Genomic DNA, 23929 nt, shown 5'->3' on the forward strand with positions numbered 1-23929 from the left:
GTGGAACCACTGTGTGGAAAGCATGTGGCATAGAATTAATTTGGCGCGTGCGCTCATGGCGCCAATGATCAGGGAAGTGAAACCTTTCTGTGCCTCACTCATCGTGGCAATAGAACGCAACCACTTGCATAAGAAAACGTTCTAAACATTTTCTTCTCATAATTTTATTCTCATTGCCCCCCACTTTTGTTGGAGCCCGCTGTGTTCTTCATTTAAACGCGAAACAGCCAGAGTGTGTGTGTGTGCACAAAAAGACATCTTGTGGCGGTACCCCCGCTCCATGGTAGCGCGCGAGTGAAGCCCCAAAGAGTCGAACGAAACGAACTGAAACTGACGTCGGTGGCAGTTTCGATTGAATTCTTGTTGTGTTAACATTACGGCCACGAATCGCAAATTTTCTTTTTCACATCTCTTTTAGTTTTTTTCTTTCAACAACTCTACATACTTTTCTCGCCACTTGGATTTTTGTACAAGTCTCGCTATATACAATTCGTTCGGGTAAAATGGAGTGCTATATACATTAGTTTTTTTTCTCACTGAATTTCTTCGCAACTTTCCACATCAATTTTTTTTCGTGCACGCGGGGGTGAAGCGCAAAACAAAGAAATGCAATTGAGGAAATTTTATTTTGAAATGAAGAAATTCCCCGAGAGTTTTTCATTTTCTTCTTTTTGCTTTCTTTTACCAATTCAACAAATAAATAATAAATAGGTGTGAATGGTGAAGTGCAAAAATATCTATCTTCTCTATCAGTGAAGGAATGCATTTATATATTTTTTTAAACATCTTTAAAGCTACAAAAGAAATATATCTCAAAGTACATGGATATATATTAAAAATTTTCTTTCTGCATTTATGGTGGAAAAGATGAGTTAATTTGTTTTGAAATTATATTTACAATTATTATGTACAATTAAAATTTCCCCGTCAATTTCACAAATAAAAGCAGCTCTGCTTTTAAACTCCACTATTTGGCACATTAAAAACGAAAAAAGAAGAAGATTAAGAGACACAAAAAATCGCCAAGAAGTCTAAAAATAAATATTACGCTGAATAAACTTCACGAAAGATTTTTAATTCGTGCGCCTTCCATCTCACTTTGCATGGCCTTTTTTTTGCACGATTTTTCACCCTGAAACCATAAAAAAAGAGAGCCCAATAAAATTTGTCTTGACCTTTAGCAGTGGGAGCATTAAAGTTTTTTTTATTCCTCATCACCCAATGTGGCAAATTAGCAAAAACTTCAGAATTTTGATAAGAAAATTTTAAGTTTCATTTTTTGCTTCTCTTTCCCACTATAAGAGTGAAAGTGTACCCAATATCATTTATTCACGAGCCGACAAAATTTGCATAAAGAAGAATAACTTAATATTTTTTTCACACCACACCGGTGTTTTGTAATTTTATTTATTTGTCACACGAAAAAAAAATTTGTGCTCATCGCTGAAAATTCTTCCTTTATTCTTAAGAGAATTCTTTTAAAAATAAAATAATCCATTAATGGAATTACACAGAGAAAAATTATTCGTACTCTTCAAGTGTGAATTTTTTTGAAAAGGTAAATATTCGTGAATTGTGTCTGGAAATTAAAGTTCTGTGAGGAGATTTGAAGTTTCAGTGGGTAGAATTGTAGTCCAATTAAGTTGGGCTACCTAGAAAGTCTATTTGAGCGGTAGGGCACGGCTAACTAAATGCCCCACATGCGCTCCCGACGAAACTCAGAGAGAGACTGACTCATACCGGAGCGTGCTGATGGACGACGCTCACACGTACATCCACCGCCTAGGACATTTAGCTCGCACATTCCCTCCACCCTTTAGCCATGAGACTAGGGTCTGGAAAAAATTAGGACTACAGAATACTCATTTTCCCATGAAGTATTATACACAAAATTGAAATTTTTTATTGAGTTTTCGTTAAAAAAAATTTCTTCTGAATTTTCTGAACCTTCTAGACAGGTATGAGTTTATAGAGATTCTCTTAGTTTTTCTGTCTTTTTTTTTTTTTAAAAAAATATGTTATTTTAGTGTTAAAAAATATCAATGATTTGAGGAGTTAACCTGGATATGCTCAAGATTTTTTTTAAAGAATTCTTGGAAAGTCTGATTCACCATAATTGTCAAAAAGAGACAATTAAGCCTAATTCTTTTGTACGAAAAATTCTATAATTACTTCTTTTAAGCGAATCTGATCGTTTTTTATTTGAATGAAATTTTTTAGGCAAATCCGATTTAATTATTGGTTTGTCCAATATTTATTCGGATTTCTAACCTAACATAATTACCATTACATTCAATGGGGATGAATGAGACAGAAAATCAAAATTGTACTGAATTTATGTGACTATTAGGTTAGAAATTTGTGTAAATATTGGACCAAGAAACCAGAAAATATCATAAATTCGAAAGAACTCTTCTAATTTTCTAATTTTTCTTGAATAATTTGCCATTTTCTGAAGTCAAAATTTCATGTTCCTCAACTTCATTGCATTACGAATGGAGTTTCAACAATTTTAATGACGGAATGCGAGTGGATTCGTATGAAGAACAACTCGCAAAATTCACTTCAAAATTTGTATTTTTTAAAAGAATTTTTCTCTGTGTACAAAGGACAAAAATAATGATTTTTCTCCCTTTTGTCCTAAACAGGGAAGGAAAATTGTTCGCGTGTACTCTTAGGTTATTGATCCTTTATACAACCAGTCATACATTACAAAATTCGAGGATATAGAGGTCACAGTGAGGGACGACGAAGAATAAATCAGTAAGGAGGGGTGCAGGAATTATGTACAAAACATTTTGAAACTACTTTATATCCCATACATTATATATAGCTGACATATGTAAATATATTCAATCAATAGCCAAATTGTCACCCTCGTTCAATATTAATGGCAATTTACGGCGATATAGTCAATCAAATTATTATATATATGTCAATTCGAATAACATTTCTCCACTTATATTGCTACCTAACTGGCATAAGAAATTTACTTTATGGAAATTGACACAATTGACCCCCTGACAGGTGTTGGATTTTCTCCTTAAATATTCTTCATTCTCTTCAATGCTTATTTGTCTGTGTTTGAACAATGAGACATGTGGTGGATGGTTAATATATAATTTACTTGAAAAACTAAAAATAACGTGAAAACAAAAAATTCTGATTGATATACTAGGTGTACTAGGATCATTAGAATTAATTGTTGCAAGTGTTTATTACTTTGAAAAACAAAAATAAAATATAATATTTTACATAAAGCACATATAATTGGTTGATTATTCGGCTGAGCTTCATTTTAGTTTGGCTCAATCCTTTATTTAAGCCAGCTTGAATTTTTCAAGTTAAACTTAAGCTTTTTAAGCCGGGCTTAACTTTGTTATAGACAGGCTTTAATTATCCTTTCAGCCCTAATTCATTCTAATCTCAATTTCAAAGACTAAACTTAAGAAAACTTAAACTGAGCGTAAAAGAAATTAGGGTTGGTCTAAGCACCTTAAGCTCCAGTTTAAAAAACTTTAGTCCAGCTTTAAAAACTTAAGCCTTGCTTAGAAAAATGTAAGCTTGAAGTAAGAAACTTAAATAGAAGTTTATAATCAATTTTATTCAACGTTCAAAATATTTTCTTTTTCAACTCTATCTATAAATTTTCCTCGAGAAATGGTTTTGTGGATCGCTCTTGAAATCCTTTCTGTGTCTTTTAGCTCTAAAGTGGTATTGGAATTTATTCCTAAAGCACCAGAAAGTAGTTAAAAAATATTCTTTATTTTCCGTAAAATGAAAATTTTGATCTGGCAACATTTTCATGCAAGACCTTTTAAAAGTTTAAAAATATTCTGGCAGACTATGATCCAGCCGGGTAAACTATTTCGACAGCAAAGACAATTTACTACACATCGCGTATAAAATACATTTTCTGAGTATTTTACCACTCCTTAACGTTTTAATTCCTTGTTTTGGAGAACATTAAACCTCTCTAATTAATTTGTATTTTATATTGATTTTTTTTGTGTGACTTTTGTGTGTCTCCAACTACATTGTAGGATACATAAACACATTAGACATAGTAGTGGGGAAGCTTTCAAAAATGAATAAAGGGCAAATTTCGCGTGTTTGTTAGCAAAGACTAAGCAAAACTCAGCAATTACATTCAGAGAAAGAGAGAGAGAATGAAAGAGTTCTTTTAATTAGGCAAAGAGGTTGTTCGTGCGAGGTTTCTGATTCCCTCACACTTATGGACGGTAACTTGAAGATTAGGTAAAACCGTAAACCATATAATTACAAAGGAATACTGCGTGAAGAATCTTTTCTTGTCTCACTGAAAACATGCTCAAATGGCCAATTTTGCTGCTTCTATTCTTTTTCTTCTAAAACTCTCTAAATTCAACCACAACGGCATCGAGTAAAGGCTAGACGCGATTTTCTTTGTCAATTCAACAATTTGTGGATGAGAGAATTTTCAGTGAAAAATTGCTTTATCTCCACAAAATGCCAAAAAATAAATAGACGAAACTTTTGAGCGATGAAAAAAAATTAAACGAGCACGAGAATAAAGAAGCATTCAATGCTATATAGCTTTGGGTATGTTAGCGATGATTTCGGTGGAAGTTCATTGATGCTATCTTTGCGGTTGTATGTTGAAAATTACATTTTTGCCCATTTTTATGACACAAAATATCAAATGATTTTGCTATGAAAGGGAATATTTAAGTATTTGTTTATCTCTATTCCTCTGCATTGAGCTATTCAGCAAAGTCATCAGCTTTTCTCATTTCAGATAGTTTTAGTTTATTCTGTTCCATTTTGTTTTTATTCTGACTATTTATTTTAGAGATTTTTGCATGAGATACTTCAAAAATACTTTATCCAAAATGTTTTTCATCCGACTTTGGGATCATTAATCATTGTATCATATACTATGTATTTATTTTGATTAATAACCCTTGTAATTAATTACATGGAGTGCTCGTGGAATCAACACTGTTTCCGCGCATTTTTTAAATTACTTCTTGTAGAAGTTTTCCCCCTTTTAACTGAAAATTCTTTATTTAAAAAATAAATTTTTCTTTAAATTCTTATCTATTTTATAATAGTTTTTATCGTCTTTCTTAACCAATTTGTCCATTGTTCTTACGTTTAATTAGAATTGTTCTAGAGAAAGTCGATCATCTTAAGCTAACTCTAAAATAATTTTTTCGATTTAGCTTATTACTTGATAAAAGTTCTTTTTCTCTTTCTGTAAATTTCTCAAAATTCCCCAAGAACTTCCCTTTTCATCCAAAAATTTTTTAGAACATTTCGGTTTAATTCTATTTGTATATATCTTCAGTGTCTCTATAGCCAAACTCTCTATTATCCAAACTCATTCTTATCATTTTTATCGCATAAATAAAAATGTGTTCAATCAATTAAACTCTCTCAGGGGGCATAATATTGCCCTGAAAGGTGATTAAAAGAAATCCAATAAGATAACAAAATGTTTACCCTCTTTACACATTCCATTTCCCCATTATTGCGGAAAAAATCAAAGGGGCTGTAATCAGGAAAATATTGAACTTTTTTCATTCCAAAATATTCCGGATAAGTAGTAAAAACAATTCGAAGATTTATTATTAGCAAAAAGAATCTGAATACTTTGCCTATTTAGGTTTGATCTTCAAGTTTTTGATTATTAACTTAAAGTATTATTTAAAGAATTTCTGAATGGAATTTAGAATATTTTTGAAATTCTCTTTGCATATTTGTTGCATTTCCAACAGACTTCACTATTTATTTTAAAATTTCTTTTATTTTTCACGTTTTAATGGTATTTTATGCGAATTATTTGCAATTTGCGCATTATCAAATATTCAGTCACAAAATTACGAATATTTGAGTATTATTCTTCAGTCAGAAGAAGACCCCTTCCGCTTTATAGAAATCACATTTTTTCCACACAGAGTGACATATCAGAAACTGATTTTCTATTCAATTTATTCTTATCAAAATCACCCCCATTTCAAATGCGATAGCGCACATGGAATATAAATGTTTATTGGATTGGAAAATGTTTTTACAAGATAAAATGAAGTGACAATAGCAAAGAGCTATTTGCAAGTTCTTTTATAAATATATAAATTTATTTTTCTTTGAATTCCTTCACCGCAATCACGGGCAATTTAAAATCCAATCCTTTATTTATTTCACATCGACAGGGCGCGCGTGTTATGAGAGTTTCAATTTTGGCGCCTCTCCCAGGAAAAGAAAAGAATTGATTAGACGGTTTTTTTCGCACATCCCCTTGACAGTGCTAATTGCCGTTAATTCTCTCACCACATGCACTGCTGGCCCAATTTCTTTAAGAAGCTCATGTGTTTTTTCTTCTTATCCTCACTCATCTACACAAGATATCATGCAAGTCTTTTTTCACCTCTATTTTTGCACCTCCTGCTTCGCACTCCAATGCCAACCAGCGCAGTTACAAACCGATTGAAGAAGTGAAGGAAAAAATGAGTCATGTTGCGTTTCTTTTGCATTATTACAGCCTTTTAAATTATTATAAAAATTATCACTGTTAAGCCATAAAGTCCCTTTAAGAGGATTAATAATGGATGAAAAAGGATATAAAGAGAGTTTCAATGATTTTCTGGGCAAAGTTCTGAATGTTTTGAAAACATTAGGACAGAGAAATCAATATAATTGTTAACCCATTATATTCCCAGGATATATTTTAATATAATTTTTGCAGAAGGGAGGACGAAATTTAATTTAATTTATTTGATTTAATTTTTTATTTAAAAATATTTTCACGCCATTCCACTCGCTGGATTTCTTACGATGCTTAAGGTGTTAAAGAAGATTTTTGTAACATATCAAAGTTAATAAAAATTTGAAGAAAAAAATCTTAGACGGATTTGGGTTAAGTTAATTGACTTAGATTGACCAGATAATGGATTTTAGTAATAATTTTTGTTAAATAATCATTTATACTTTTCAAATTAATTCAAGAAACCTATTTTTTAGAGGAATAAAAGTAATACATTGAACTATATTAAATTCAATAGCATATTCTCTGTGGAAGCATAAAAACAACCTGTTGAAATGAGCTCATAAAAGGTTTCTAATCATAGGAATATTTTCGATACAATTTTGTGAATTTGTAACGAAATTTCATTACTTCATGGGAATCATAAGAAATTGAAAATTACGCGAGGATTGAAGGCAATAAATTTTGGACGTTTACACGAATCTACCATGTCTTATTTTTTTTTTCAAACCGAAAAACCAGAAAATGTTTACGCAAAATAACCCAATTTCTTCGTTATTTTTTTGAGAATCATATGAAGACATGGAGGGAGAACAATTAAAAGCCAAACTTATTGCATGAATCATATCAAATGATGAAACAATTTAATTGAAATCTTCGGTAACATGCACAAAGTTGATGAAGAAGAAAAAAAAGGGTTTTGATTTTAAACAAGAGAATTCCGCATGTGTTGCACGAATGAATGGGCGAATTGAGGGGAAAAGAAGCTAAGAATAGAGTCATCGCAAAATCTATAGGCGGGAAAATGGGTGAAATTTACACAAATTGGCGGCTCAAGTGTTAAAAATAGCCACCGAAAAACCATCTGAAACACCAAATTTCCCCCATTTTCTCCTTCGGTGCGGACACTGTGTGTCTCCACATCGAATCTCCTCTATGGATGTCTCATTTTGCAATTTTCCCACACAGCACACACACATGAAGAAAAAATGTCTTTGTGTGTGGGAAAAGTCTGTGATGAGATGAAAAGTTTGTAAGATTTTCAATTTCTCTGGCAACGAAAAGGGAAATTCCTCAAGCACTTAAAATTCAGAATTTTTCAGCTGTGTGTTAGACATTCGGTGGGGATGGGAGTTTGGCAAAGAAAAATGACGCCTTTGATGGGGATTTCTTGAGGTCAAAGAGTATTTTTTCTATTTATTTTTCTTTTCACTTTTAATTTCTTTATCTGAATTTTTTCATGGGCACAAGAAAAAAGCAACAGCACGTGCCAATTGAAGGGGATTTTCCCAATGTAATTGAGAGATTTTCTGAAGAGATTGCTGCGGGTGTACGTTTGATTGTGAAGAATAGTGTGAAAATAATGCAAATTTAGAATCATTACATTCTCGCATCTCATTGGAAAATCTCAAAATATACCGAGTTTTACTGAAAACTTACGTAATGACATAATTTCTCCGCATAGAACATTAAGAATGAGATAAATAGGTAGGTACTTAAATTGCATTTACTTCCAATACAAACTCATGTTGTGTGTATAACCAATGAGCTGGCTCATCTTTAAGAAAATACTTAGGTACCTACACATAAATACTTAGAAATCTACCTGTACAGCTGAATTCTAAATAATAGAAAAATACGCAAATTTATTACGAGAAGAAGAAAAAAATCTTGGTGTGGAAAGATAATGAAAGAAAATCCTGAAACAATAAATTTCTTCTGTGAGAATTTCATTTTGAAAAATTTAAACAATAATAATTTCTCAATATTCCTTAAAACAGATCTTGAAAGGCCGCAATTAATCATCTGAAATAGAAAAGGAATAAAAGAAGAAGTGATCGCTGTGAGATGAAAATCAAAGGAATATCTCCGTGTAAAAGTGCTCTATAAAAATGATTTGTGTGAATAATGGCCGATCTTGCGGATCAGATCGATGATTACATCTGCAGCTTTGAAGGTGTTGGCGATCTGACAATGGATACATTGGCAATGTTAATTTTTGCATGGGCTGTTATTGCCCTCTTTGTGTTGTGGCTGTGCAAATTTTTATACAATAAATACGTGAAGAAGGTGAAAACGGACACTGCAGCAGTGCCAGCAGATGCAAAGAAAGTCACACCAAGTGCATCACTTGCTGCTGCCCCATTGACGGATCTTGCGGATAAAACGAGGCGATCTGAACCCAAGGAGATCCTCTCCAGTCGCGATGTTCGAGTAAGTTTTGCAAAAGATTCATTAAAAGCTCTTTTATCTTTAATTTTGTTTAATTAAGGAACGAATGGGGCAAAATAAATCACAAAATGTTTAGGGAAAAGCTCAAAATGTTGTATTTCCCTGGAAGATAGAGAAAAGGCATCTGAGAAAGAGTTTTAGGGCGGGAAATGAGCTATATACTTTACATTATAACGCTTTCCTTGAATTCTTTGTGACTTTTTCTGCCCCGCTCTCCCCTATGCTACATTGAAAATTATTTCTCTCAATCATTCAGGAATCTTCGGCAAAACCCCTTGGACGGGGTATTGTACGAGGTGGAGCGAAAGGTGGAGCATCTGGATATGTTCCACCGACTCCTCCAATGCGAAAGAGACTCTCAAGGAAGAGTCCTGGTCCGGAATTAAGACGACCAAGTCGTGTTGTTCAACCACCAAGCAACGTCGTCGGACCAGAAACGGTAAGTTACTCATTTTCCCTACTTTTTGAACAGAATTGAAATTAAAAGATGAAGAAGAGAGAGAGACAGAGCTCAACTATTAAATAAAGTAATTAAATAAAAAAAAAAAATGGTCAAAATTATTTAAATTTTTATATTTGAAACTAAAGAGTTTTATTCATCAGAAAAAATGTATTTAATGAAAAGGAGTTTATTCGTTTTGTATGACAAAACGGACAAAACCCATTATTCACAAAGAAATTGGAATAAACGGAATAAACAATTTTTTAGGAGATCAAAAAAGGTTTTAAAAAATGTGTGCACAGAAAAATATTCCATTTGTCAGGAATAAAATTTTCAAAGGCGTTTATTCACTTCCTTTAAATACAACCCTTAATTAAGGAGACCAATCAAGATACACGTGGAGAATAAAGAAAATAGAATAAGAAATCAATTATAAGAAACTTTCCCCATACTTCACCATGAATCAGATGAGAAAAACCTCAAAAATGCAAACAAAGACGCCACCAATGTGTTTTTTATGTCATTTAATGCATAAAAAACACAATTGTGACGTCACTGTTAACATTTTCAGGCAAATATTTTTCAGATTTTCCCAGCTAATCTTAATGGTGGAAAATAGGAAGTTTCTTTTATGATTTCTTAATCTTCTTTCCTTCTCTACAAGATTAATCGTATCTCGATTGTTCCATTGAACGCGGAATTTTTCCATACTGAAATGAATAAACTCCTTTGGAAGAGATATGCGGTGTACTTTTGTATGAAATTTTCAACTAGATGTTTAAAAGAGATTCTCTTAGAAACGTTTAAAAGAGACTTTGTTGAAGCTTGCTAAATTTCTGTCTCTCATACTCTAAAACTCATAATGTTGCAACATAAAATAAAGTTACAATTAATGTAAAAGCTCTAACGCTTTTTCTTTTTGACTGTTCGACAGATTTCTGTAACGTGGACAAGTCAAGTGTTTAGATGGCTCTACAGCGATCTTGTGATCGTCAACGAACTCCTTCACACTTGGGTGCAAACAATCAATGAATCAATGAATAAATCTCTGGAGGAGGTAAGCTTTTCCATCCATTATTGTGCTTTTTCCCTGCAATTGCGTAGAAAATCCAATTGTTTTCGTTTTCTTTTGCTTTATTTATATGGCACATAATGAAGCACGAGCTATCAAAAGAGAGAGAAAAGTTGTATCTATTTTTAATGAGCTTTTAACCCCGCGCGACATGATTGGAATTGACCTTTTGCGATTGGCGAGAATGGCTATTGGGAGAAAAGTTAATGATGGCAAAAAATGGCAATGAAATGCCAGCACAGCACAGAAATCAATGCGTCATAATTGATTAATTTATCAATATATTTACTTATTCCCTTCCCAATTAGTACTTATATCCCCATGTTGTCCATATAAGGTCAAAGAGATTGCCAAAAATCATTATTTAGAATGCCTTCTGTATTATATTCACAGAGTAATTTTTGGAGAGAAAAAATTCAATGCCACGACAATTTATTGTTAAAATTCTTTTGAGAATCACAAATCATTTATATATGTTTCCAATTGAGTGACTTTTATGCCTCTTTTCTGATCTATGAAGCTCATGGAGCTATTTTAGTGGCACATCTTCGTCATGTTTCATTGTTAAATTATTTATTTTTTAACATAGTGTAGAAGAGAGAAAAAAAATCACCACAAGCACGTCTCTTGTATGATGATGTCATCATTACATATGCACCTCTTTTAGCCATCGATGGTGTCATGCAATGACTTTCATCGAGAGTGAGAAAAAACGAGAGAAGCACAGTGCTAAATAATTTAAATGAGCCCACTTCTGTGGAGAGAAAAAGTTCAGAATCACCTCTCACAGTTAAAGTTGAATTGATTAAAAATGGAAATTGAAGTCGAAGCAAGATGATAAAAATGGTAAAAAAATAAATAAATTAACAAATCGTCATCATGCGGCACAATGTGAAGAATTAAAGGCCGAAAGTCAATTTTCTTCGCGCAAAGATATTCTTTCGAATACATTGTCTCTATGAAAAATCATCTTAAGCTTCTTAAGCAATTAAAAAAATGTTTAGCATAGCAAATAATCTCACACCGTGCATTATTTGGTCATTAGAATTACAAAACAATTTCCTGTGAGCGGTATATCACAAATATTAGATTTTTTTGCCTCTCTCTCTCTAGGCTAGAGAGAATAAAAGAACGTATACGACGTATAATTGGGCTTAATGTACTAAAATGTTTTTTTTTATTGTATTTGTTTAATGGTAAACGTGGTAAACTTATTAAGGTCAAAGGTATTAGTCCTACTTTTGGAGATTCGGAGAATTGGCAGAAAATTGCTTGCAATTTCTTTAAAATGAAATACCGTCATATGGGGTTATTCTTTGAGGTTTTGTGTTTTCTTCAATTCGACTAATTCTTATCTATGCTAAATTATAGAGGAAAATTTTGAATTTATGCTGCTAAATAAACTCTTTCTTCTAACAATTCAACAATTGCTTTTTTCCCGCATTTTTAAAACGTATTAAAAGGAGTTTATTCATTTTGAGTCTCTCTGAAAACTCATTTCTTTACTCTTTTAATAGAAAATATTTTAATCTGTTTAAGCAATGTTTTCTTGTGATTTTATAAAGCATAAACCCGAAAAAAAGTAAGGAATTAATTTGAATTTTTTAATGAGCTTCCTGCTCCTTCCAGACATTAAGATGAGTCTGTCAATTCAAAGTAGTAAAAGGAATCTTTTCCAAAGCTTTCGACGTATTACTTTGAATTGTCATATCCTCCTAGGAAGGAGCAAAAAAACACCCTAAGAAAGTTCATTAAAACCTCCTTAAAGAAACTAAAAATCCTTAAAGATTAACATTAAAATTAAACCAAAATGAAGGAAAAAGCTCACAGCTGTTAACAACAAATAAGCTTTCGCTTGAAACTACCCCCCTTCGCAGTATAAGGAGTGATGGAGCAGAAAATCAAGGAGATTTCTTCTCACCAAACAGAGCACGCAGAAAAAAATGATTAGAGCACCTGCACGAAATTGAGAGCTTTCACCCCCGCATTCATTTTGAAGAAGATTTTTATAAATATCTCACATCATTTTCTCACATGTAAATTCTCTTCTTTTTCCCGCGACCTCTGTCTTCACAATGTGGGTGTTTGTTGTTTTCTCTATGCGGGATCTTTTGCTAACAAAACAAAAGATGTCCCTTCAAGAAAATTTAGCAAATCAATCAATTGAGACCAACATCATCAGCCCAGAGGCAAGTTTACATCAACATAAAAAAAATCATGAGGTTTTTCTTTCTTCTTACGTGAGGAAAAATAATAATCGGCCTCATTATGAAAAATTTTTATCAATGAAGGATTATTTGTGAAAATTATAGCTCTTGTAGTGTATGATTATCTCTGTAGGACTTACATTGGATTTTTTCTTCTTCTCATTTTCCACAGCATGGAGTTGCAGTTGAGATTGTTAGAGTTCTACCCGAAAGCCCTCCGCCTCAGCTGACCAATATTTTCTGTGCAGCCGATGAGACACGCCAAAATGATGTGGTGAGTTACAATTTTCTTTTATTAGATTTTTTTTGCACTCTGTGAAGGAAAATCAATATTACATTGTAGAATTTTGCTTTAAAAATTTTATAAATTATATATTTTATTGTTGCTAAATATTCTTGAATAATTCTGTGGTGTATTAAATTAATCATCAGCACTTACGTGAGTTTGGTTTTTTGCAGACAATCACAATGGACTGTGAATGTACACCTGTCCTGCAGGTGAAGGCCTTCCGACAGAAGTCAGGCAAAGTGGAGACGTCGCACTACAAGGCCACAATTTCGCGCTTCCGCGGACGTCTCACGATTAAAATGGACTACTACAAACTCCTGGGGGATATGCGCTGCGAGGGCTACCCCGATATTCGTATTGGCCTCAATAGCATTGGTGCCATTAAGGGCACCACCGACGATGAGACACATTTGCAGGAAGTCGTCACGGAGATCCTCATTGGTGCCATTCGCAATACAATCTACCCCGTGGACTTTTCCATCTACTCCACATGCCCACGCCCTATGGAGCCTGAGCCGGTGGAGGTGCCACTCAACTATCCCATTCACTATGACTCCCTAGCGGGTAACATGGAACACCTCAATGATGCTCGTGCCCAGCAGATTGCATCCAATGGGGTTGTGTCCTCAGGCAGGCGGTTGTTGGTGAAAGTTCTCAAAGGGGATGGTCTCGCAGTGGCTAAAGATCCCTTCTGTGTGGTTGAGATGGATGAGCCACCGCAGAAGAATCAGACAGGAGTACGACAAGGCGCCAATCCCGTTTGGGATGAACATTTTCTCTTGTAAGTACCTTATTGCTGCCCAAAAGAAATCTTTGTGGTTCTTACACTGATAGAAATAGTTGGATATTTTGCATTTAGCTGAAATAGAATTAATTATTTACGCAAGTCAGTTAGACTTATAATTTATTAAATTTTCTTAAGATATTTAAAAAAAAATCTAATGAATATCTTAAATCATCTTAATCGGAATAAATGCATATTTTTCAATGATATTAACGAATTTCGATACCTGAAGACGACTAAGAAAAATCTTCATTTAGCCCAATTCAGCTTGACTCATAAATTCAAAATTAGATTTTTATGCTAAATACCAAACAAAGAAAATTTTCTATTTATTGAGACAATATTGATTGAATGACAATTGCCGAATTATTTATCAATCTGATTGAGACAATTATTGCTAAATTGTTCAATTTATTTGAAAGACAGACATTGCTAAATTATTGATCAATCTGATTGAGAGAATAATGGCTCAATTAATGTTCAATCTTATTGATAGACAACAATTGATCAATTGTTAATTAATCACTGAAAAACAAAAAAAGAAAAGAAATGAAAAGAAATTGACAGGAATTGAGCATTTTTCTGATTTGTTCACGAAAAAAAATATTTCTTAGTATATTTCACTCGCTCTCGCTCTTGCTTTAGAACAAGGTTTGTCTGTGTAGCTTCTAATTAAATATTTTAGAAAAGAGAAAGAAAAAAAACTTACTAAGAACTGACATAAATTGAATGTTTGACAAACTATTGTGCGAAAATTGAGTGATTGAATGATAATTGAGCAAGAATTGGTAAATCGATTGACGAAGATTTTTATGAAAACATTTGATTGATTGAGTTAAAATTGACTCAATATTGGTAGAGTCAATATTGAGTCAAGGAAGATCCAAATAGAGGATCAATTATTGAGCAATCAGATTTGACCTGAGATTGTTCAATCCGCGGTTCATATTGATCAATCAATTGAATATCTCAATTGATTTATCAAATTATTAATTAATCTTTATCATTCAATCATTATTGAACGTTTGTTGGTTTAAGTAAAATATTTAAATGATTTTTTAAACAGAAAATATTCTTTTTGATTTTAATTTTGATATTTTAAATTATCTGAATATTAATATTAAAGATTATTTTTTTATAAAATCTTTACAGTGATCTTTCCTCCTTGTCGGCGGAAATTTTATTCGAAGTCTACGACAGGGCAACAACAAATGCAGATGGACAAGCCAAATTTCTCGGATTGGGTCTTGTGGGAATTGATGAATTGGCCGTGGGGCCGGCATCATCGCAAATCCTCACACTACAGCCGCGTCCCTACGAAACGGAGGCTGTCAGTGGAGCTATAACAGTTGAGGTAAGTTAAATAAAAAAATTAATTAAAAATGTACGGGTAAGCTAACCAAGCTTACGGGAGCTGTGTTTCTTTCAGTGTACCAATTTTGTGAGAGCAAACTAGAACGCGAATTTGTTTAAATACATGCAAAATCGGGAAAAGTTGAAAAGTCATCCCCCAAGAAATTTTAAAATGCCATATCTCGGGAACGGCTCCATAGATTTTCGAGTTTGAGCTATCGTTGGAAAGGACTTAACCTCAACTATAACATATTAAAATATGAAGTAAATCGATAATGGCATTTTCGAAATATTCGAGTTCGAAATTTTCGAAAATTTTGATTTTGACTTTAGCGCCTCTCGCGGTCATTTCTCGAAGTTGCAATGTTCTAGACATTTGTAGGGCTTCACGAAACCTTTCATTTGCACTTGAGTTGATCAAAATCGGACTTGCAGAACCCGAGATATGACATGCCAAATTTGGAAGGCTATATCTCGAGAACGGCGACATAGATTTTCTTCATTTTTGGCATGGAGCTAGATAATATGGTCAGCTATAACATATCAAAAAATGAAGCAAATCGATAATGGCGTTTTCGAGATATTCATCGAAAACTCATCGAAAATTTTGTTTTTGATTTTTGGCCCCCTAGCGGTCACTTTTGAAACTTCGTATGTTCTAGAGAGTTGTAGGGTTTGTTGAGATCTTTCATTTGACCCCGGGTTGATCAAAATCGGTCAAGCCGTTTTCGAGTTATGGTCGATTTTCGATAAAAAATTGTGGCGGCTATATTGACTAAACGGCTTGACCGATTTTCGAAAATGAGGTATCGTTGGAAAGGTATTGATGGCCCCTACAACATATCAAAATTTCAGACCTCTAGCTATAATAGCGGCTGAGATATAGCGAAAACAAAATTTTGAGGTTAATCAAAATGGCGGACGGAGGGGTGGGGGGGTGGATTTGACCTCATAATCGGATTTCTTCAGGTCGATATTTAAACTTTGCCGTTTACCGCAAGTCTCTATCTATCACCGTTCTCTTGCAATTTAAGTTTATGATCCGGCCGGACGGACGGCCGGACGGCCGGACGGACGGCCGGCCGGAAAAAATTTTTTTTGGCGCATACGTTTTTTGGAATGTGGGGACCCTAATTCGTGCTCGTCCCAAGTTTGAGCCCGATCTGACGACTTTCGATTTTGCTCGGTACACAAAAGCTGTGTCTGAAAGAAACACAGCTAAAATTCTTAATTTTTCTTTTCATTCAAAGCTCAGAATTTTATGAAAAAAAAATCTTTTCTATTACAGTTTGTTTTCATTGAGGGAGCCGAAATTCCCACAGGACGTCGTCCGTATAAATTGAAGAATGCCCTCAAGATTGACACCCATTCGCCATCATTCACGGGTAATTATTAAAACAAATCTTCTCAGCAAATTATCTTCCTTCTGCTCCACCTACTGCTACTACCACAACCCTGCCAACCTTACCAACCTTTGCACTAAAAAAATCTCAAAAGAAATAAATTAAATCACCAACAAAACTACCAAATTTTGCTGCAAATAAAAAAGCCCAACGATTGATAAAGAAATTGCTCTTCATCCAGACACCGCCAACCAGAATGGTAATCAGAAGGACATCGTGGATACAGCTATTAAAGCCCTCGAAGGTGGTGCCCTTCACACCAATGGACATCCCAGCAGGAGCACCCTCATCATACACAGTGTTCAGCGGGTGAGTCAAGCTTTAACCCCTCAATCAACCCCCAAATATTGCCACAACATTGCCCTTTCCCTTTCAGTGGTTTTTTTTTCTCACCCCCTCGCATTGATAAGTTTGAATTTTTCTTCAAGGGAGAATGATAATTTATTTTAATTTCCTTTCCCTGTATTTTTTATATGTTTTTTTCTCTCTCGCATTTTGCCCACTTCATAGCGACAACCCAATCGGCCACTATTCAAGGTAAATTTCACAAAAAAAAGAAAGAAAATCCATTTTTTTTGCTTTTCATTGTGCCATTTTCTAATTGTTTGATTTTATTTGTTTATGCAAAAGAAAATGCCTTAAAGAAAATGTTTTCGCTGTACGCTCAATATCCCTACAAATGAAAAAATTGGTTTTGGCATAGCTAAAAAGTTTCAGAGGAAATTATTTCAATAGACAAAAAAAGATAAAAGTTAATTTAAAAAAAAAATGAAACTGATGCCCTTTGTGAAATCAACAATTCAATTAAAGTAATTGGTCTTAAATGCAAATGCAGTGTAATTAATTGAGAGAAAATTAAAAATTAAAATACCTGCAAGATGAATTTAATGATTTTATGAGCCATTCATATAAAAAAGATTCGTAGCTAAAATAATTAAATTTTAAATTGAAATTAAATAAAATTTGACATAACATTTCCCTTTTTTTTAAGAACTGAGTGTTTCAGTTAGCAATAGATTTTAAAACGTTAAAAAGTATAAAATTATGTATTCTTTTGCCCTGGAAAATATTTCAATTGATCTAGAAAAAATCATAAAAAGGAGTTTACTCGTTTCTCATAGAAAAAAAACTCATTCAGGGGGGGGGGCGAAATCTGAAAGTATTTAAACTTGTAGTGTATCAAAAAATTTTAAAAAAAATCATCAAGGAGACTTCCTTCTTTATTTTAGCTATGATTCTCTCAATTTTCTACTGAGATTACCTGGAAAAAGCTCAGTATAATTTGCCCAATAAACTAAAAAATGACGTCATTAACATTTGGAGGATTTTGTTGGCCAAAATGGCCAATTTGCCTTTTTCCAATCGCATTGGAAATTAAATCTATTAAACATTTCGTGATAAATTCCACATCTGTGTATAAGAAAGTTTCGATACTTCAATATCGTCGAAAGAAAACTTGGAAAATTATTTTCTTTTAAGAGAAAATGAAGGATAAACTTTTGAGGTTAGAGACCTCGATCCTCCAAGTATTGATGTAGTTTCTTTGTTTCAATGCATATAACATAAAAGAAGCATGATTCCGTCAAAGATTAACGAAGTATTTTTATGCTTCATGCACTGAAAAATTTAAAAAAAACTCAACAATGACGTCACGGTTTGCATTTTCTGGTAAATCTTTTACAAACTTTCCCAGCTGACCTCAATGAAAATTCTCAGGCGATTTCTTGTTATTTTTTTTCTCTAAAAGATCACAAAGTATTATTACTGAATGTTTCTTCGAATACAGATTTTTCTTAAACAGAAACGAATAAACTCCTTTATCTATTTATTGTATAACTTTACCGTATCACTTTTCAAACCAATTAAATTTAAATAAGAAAATATTGAGAGTGCACAAACGTATTATTTTCTTTTTGGTATATCAAAGAAATTTCTTCGATGTGATAAGCAAATCTCCTGCCAAGACCTGCCCTTTATTTATTTATTATTTATTTTTAGTAGGTACCTACTCCCACAATATAGCAGAATTTTCATTCATAACATTTTTTGTGATTGATATCCTTTTCGTGTGAATTTCCTTTTTGGTGGTTTTGTTCTTTTAACGTGTATTGCGTGCCTTGAGGTGTTCCATTAACCGCTAGATGACTTTCCTCTAAGGTTGGCTTAAACGATAAAGGCCAAATAGAATTGGACGAGAGTGCCCTAATTACACAGAGTGCCGATGAAGAAATTAACCCAGAACCCCAGGCTGAGGTTGAGGAGGAAGCTGTGACGCCAGTAAGTGAAAATGGTGATTTAGAAAATTCCTGTGCGACCGCAGCTACAGCTGAAGTACAATCGAATGGTCTCAATTCACCAGATGATTTGGTAATTAAATGCTTTCTTATTTTCTTTTGCTCGATGATTTACTTTTCCACCTTTTTTTTGTCATCTCTCTATGTTGCTCCATTTTCTTGCCACACATACAACACTCATATACGTCATCGTATATTTATTAAATTGGCTGACAGTAAAAGTTTTATTTTGCACAACATTAACACGGCACACCCTTTAATGCGGATGATGGTTGATGCTAACAGGTGTGTTTGTATGCTTCGTTATTTCCAGCCGGGTGAACCCATTTCGCATTCATCACCACACACCACAAATGGCTTCAATGGCAACCAAAGGGAAGGGAATGGGATGCAAACATCAACTACACCATCAGACCCTCAACTACTGCTTGATGATGATCGTGGAAGATCGAAGAAGAAGCGGGATTTCTTTGGAACACTCAAAAGACGGTAAGAACGAAGAATTTACACTCAAAATATAAATTCTCAGAAGAATAAAGAACCTTTCCCGTACTACAGTTTGGGGAGATCAAAGAGTCGCGCCAAGTCCGTTGAACGCGACATGATCCCAATTGATGCAGAGAATCCACGTGGGGAGATTCGATCGATATCAGCAGATCGTGGGGCATCAATTGTGAATAACAACAGTACACTATCATCAGCAGGTTGTCCTCCACAGCAAAGACTTAATGTTCCAACGTTGGATCAGTCACGACGATCGTCTCTTTCAGAATCATCAGCTATTAGTGGCATTTCGAGCACCAGCACCAAAACCTATGTCCATGAAGCATCAACACTCGTCCTCGAGACTATTGAGAATGGCGTTAAGCGGTTAGTTCTTACATAAAACTTAAATTGAAATATTGAAGCATAAAAGTTCAATGTTTGAACATATTTTGGCATTTTTGCTGCGCAAAATATACCTAAAAATAATAATTAAGAGGTGCAAGATTACATGCTGCAGCGTTTTGGATTAAATTTTTTCGATCAGAAAATTCTGCTTAAGATCAGAAGAATATTCCTTTTTGGTCAGGAGAATGTTTTTTTTTTGCAACTCAAAAGAAAATATAAAAAACTCAATATTCTTCGTAAAAAAAACAGAATTTTCTGACTAAAAACCTAATTTTCGTATTAAAAGATGAGACCCTAACATTGGGTGAAATTCATTTTCTTAAGATTCTTTAAGTTTTCTCAAGATCTTCTCAGAAAACTTATATCTTTCTTAAGGAATCTTAAGTCAATCTGACTAGTGAATTTCACCCATTATCTAAGCCTTATTTGGCTTATGAATAGAGCTGATAGTGTGATGAATGATGGAAGATTATCTTTAGTGGGTTTAAGAACTACGAAAAGTCCATTCCGAAAGAGAATTAAAGAAGTCATAAGAAAAGGATTTTCTTTTAAGTTTTTCCTTACATTTTTTTGGGGTCTGAATAAGGGCATCTTTCTCTAATTTTTATAAACTAAAAAAAGAAAATTTCTTAAATTTAACGTTTTTTTTTATTTTTTGTATTTTATTTATAAAAAAAATGTTTTAATAAGTACACAAATCTCTCATTTTCAATAGATATTTTAGTGCCTAACTAAAATAATTTCATTAAATTAAGAGTAGAGAACAAAAAACAGCAATTCACCATTTTACCCCATGGTTGGGGTAAAATGGTCAAAGTGCAAGGGTTTGGAAAATGGACTGAAAATGCATTTTCCTGTTGAGATAGAAAAAAAATTCTGAGACAAAGTTGTAGCCCGGAAAATTTTCTATAAGATAGTTCTCAAGGGAAAACTCAAATATTTCCACGGAACTCAGGAAAAGTTCACTATTTTACCCCAGGTTGCCCTATTTATAAAATTTTTTTATGATAAATCTTTTTTCTTTTAACTGATAATACTAAAGTTAATAAAAATTTTATTCGATTTTTCAACATAGACACTTCCTGGTACCCTTGTCGATAGCACAGAGACCCCGATGGCGGCGTAAAGGGACGAAATTGCACATTTACAATGATCACACTTTTGTGGCGAAGCATTTAAGTGGGTGAGTACATCACAATAAAATAAATAAAATAGATTGAAATGAATTTTGAAAGAGAACTTTCATTTTAAATGATAAAATTGTCTTCTGCAGAGGTCTTCTGTGTGATGTCTGCAACCGATCTATTCCACGACGCCCGGGAAAACAGGGCTATGAGTGCCGCGACTGCCAGACTAAATGTCACAAGCAGTGCCACGTGAGAACCCCACAGGCCTGCACCAATCCCACGGTGCTCTCTATTGAACTGTACGTATTACAGAAACACACACAAAATTATTTTACATTTTCCTTAATCAAAAAAATTTCCACGCCACAATAGCCAATTTTCAGTTCATCACCCCCACCTCCCCTATCTTTTATTAGATAATATTCTTTTCAATTTTTTCATGCTTTGTGATAAAGAATTTTTTATCATTGGTATGAGGTATTTATTTCTCACTCTTGTCTATTTGTTATTTTCTTTTCAAAGGTCATCGCTACCAACACTGACAGAAAATCACATCTAAAAAAATTAAATTTAAATTTAAATAGCAATTCTTTATAATGTAAGCGTTTATGGAAGTGAGGTCTGCTATGTTTTTTTGTCTATGCTACAACTAATCAACATTGCTTTCTTTCACGTCTCATTTCATTTTCTTCTTCGAGTTTAAGTGCTAAAAAGTTATAACTGATTTTTTCCCTATTTTTTTTTTTGGTTTTGTAATTTACTTAACACGCGAAAGCTTACACAGGCACTGACGAAAATCATTTAAAATGCTTTCAAAGTAAATAGAATTCTACCTAAAATATTACCTAAATAAATTTGTAAAGTATTTTTTTATAAAAAAAATTAGGAGCCCTTTAAAGGATTTCCCTTTCCGTTCGAAAGATTGATAAAAATAAAAAAAAACTCTTATTGGTTTTAATTAAAAAGACTCCATTGCTTTAATGATTCTCCTAAATATTCTTTAAGGCACAAAGAAATCCATTTGTTGGAAAAAAAAAGATTTAAAAGCATTTAAAATAAAAACTTAACATTTTAATAAATATTATTTTCCCTCTCATCTTAACCTTCCAAAACGCTGATAAATAAAAGCTAATCCACAAACTTTTGTTATTTTTAGCTGTGATTCTTATACCTTTAATTTTCAGCTGTAATAAAAAGCTTTCTTTGCAGATCTCTTAGGGGAAACTGGGATGAAGTGAGAAACGTATTTATTTAAAAGTAATTCAGAAAATATTAAGAAAAAAATCTTTTAATCATTTTAGAATAAAGTTTGTTAGAGAAGAATAAAGAAAACGTATTTTTCGACAAGAAATTTTAAAATATTCCTCTAATAAACACTTCAAAATTCAAATTATTTTAATAAAACCATCTCACTTCAACTCATTTTCTCCTAAGCTTACAATAAACTTATAGAGAAGTTTTGAAATTAAAACTTACAAGGAAAATTGAAATGCTTTTGAACTTCTCCGACTATCTGTATGTTTTTCTTTTTTTTTCTATTCTTTTTCTATTGGGATAAAGGAATTGAGTTATTTCTTTTTAATTTATATTTTAATCGTGTTTAGTTTATTGACTAAAAACATGCCGTAGAGATTGCTTTTGGAATAGAATTCAATTTTGTAAAAGATTTCACTTTTATGCTTTCAAACGATGTTTCGATGAATTTCCAAATAATTTTTTGATAGATTTTTTTAAACAGCTTGAAAGTATAGAAGTAGAACCATTTATTGATTTTATTTTATATAGTTGAGGAAAATCTTTTATATCAAATATAAAACGATTAATGAAAAGATAATTTTTACAAATTCAAATAGTCCCTGAAGATGGCAATAAATTACCCGAAACGTCGCTGGAAATTGTAAAAATGGGACCTTTTCATTTTATTTCTTCTCCAAATAAGGAAAATTCCTTTCAAACAAACAAAAACGGCAAATACGCCATTTTTAGCCTGAAAATTTGCATCTAAAAACTCAATTACTTTACCCCCTTTTCCCCTATTCTGTAAAATAAATTATTCTTTCAGCTTAACCATAATAATGCTTTATATTAACTGTCCTCAAATCCGACTTTTTTGCAGCTTCCTCTCCATTTATTTTGCTTGGATTAATATTTGAAAAGCAAAATTAACAAAATTCAATAAAAAAAAATCACTTCATGCGCAGCTCATTTGAAGTGAATGAAAAGAAAATGAAAAAAATGCGGAAATTTAAAGAAAAAGTTCTAATTGCAAAAAAAAAATCTTTTTTCTTCCAATTCTAGGTCAAAACTGAATTCTGCTGCTGCTGATCGGAGTATCCGGAAACTCTGACAAATAGCTGAATAAATGATTCTACAATTAAATTTCACACCGAAACATACATCATACATCACATGACGGTGTTTATTTATGTATATACATTTAAGGTGGGGCAGGGGGAGCTGAAGAAGAAGAAGAAAAAAAAGGCAAAATAATTGTGTAAAAAAGAGATGAGAAAAACGAATATAATCAAATTACTCTCTATAGAGCTTTTGTGTTATCTGTGAACAAAAAATTCTAACTCCTCTATTCTCTCATATTTTTCCACATACTATCTCATTCTTGCTTTTCTCTCTCTCTCTCCCTCTCATTCAGTGAAGATTCTCAAAAACTCTATATAGTTTTCCTCTTATCATTCACTCAATTACACCATAAAATGTTTTGTTGTGAAACAGAACGGACGTGGTGTAAAGTTTTATTTTTTGATTAAAAAAATATTTTCTTTTGTGGTTTCAGAAATATGTTAAAGAGAAAACTAAAATAATATATTTTTATTCGTGAAAGATTTAGTGATTTTCTCATCTTCTTCTCTTTCTTTTGTTACTTTATTAATTTTCTTAGAGCTTAATAAATACATTTTAAGGGAAATAATACAATTAATTACCTCTTATGTGAATGAAACAACAAAGTAATATATTATATTGAAAAGGAAAAAAAAGAAATATAAACTGCATAAAATTTATTGTAAATTTGTTGTAAAAATTCTTTTGAAAAAAAAAGTGAAAATACGTGCAAGACAAATTATTCTTTTATCG

The 23929-nt window shown here is 32.8% G+C and overlaps 1 protein-coding gene across 30 annotated transcripts; it reads left to right on the forward strand.

Annotated features, from left to right (window-relative positions):
- Positions 1–71: 71 nt before the first annotated feature.
- Positions 72–23915, forward strand: LOC129795997 (uncharacterized). Of its 30 annotated transcripts, none has more exons than XM_055837597.1 (18): positions 72–498; positions 8527–8959; positions 9234–9416; positions 10354–10476; positions 12621–12680; positions 12871–12972; positions 13158–13768; positions 14924–15125; positions 16413–16509; positions 16709–16836; positions 17038–17064; positions 18685–18894; positions 19135–19310; positions 19380–19691; positions 20788–20895; positions 20986–21138; positions 21362–21437; positions 23138–23915. In XM_055837597.1, exons 2-17 carry the CDS (start codon positions 8654–8656, stop codon positions 21396–21398), a joined length of 2835 nt encoding a protein of 944 aa, XP_055693572.1. In that variant the 5' UTR covers positions 72–498; positions 8527–8653; the 3' UTR covers positions 21399–21437; positions 23138–23915. The 30 variants fall into 30 exon arrangements, with proteins under 30 accessions (XP_055693572.1, XP_055693577.1, XP_055693581.1 ...); XM_055837602.1 differs by lacking the exon at positions 21362–21437 and having other exon boundaries at positions 19380–19525; positions 19592–19691; XM_055837606.1 differs by lacking the exon at positions 17038–17064 and having other exon boundaries at positions 19380–19525; positions 19592–19691.
- The last annotated feature ends 14 nt before the right edge of the window (positions 23916–23929 follow it).

Source organism: Lutzomyia longipalpis, chromosome 4, assembly GCF_024334085.1.
Source record: "Lutzomyia longipalpis isolate SR_M1_2022 chromosome 4, ASM2433408v1".
NCBI lineage: Eukaryota > Metazoa > Arthropoda > Insecta > Diptera > Psychodidae > Lutzomyia > Lutzomyia longipalpis.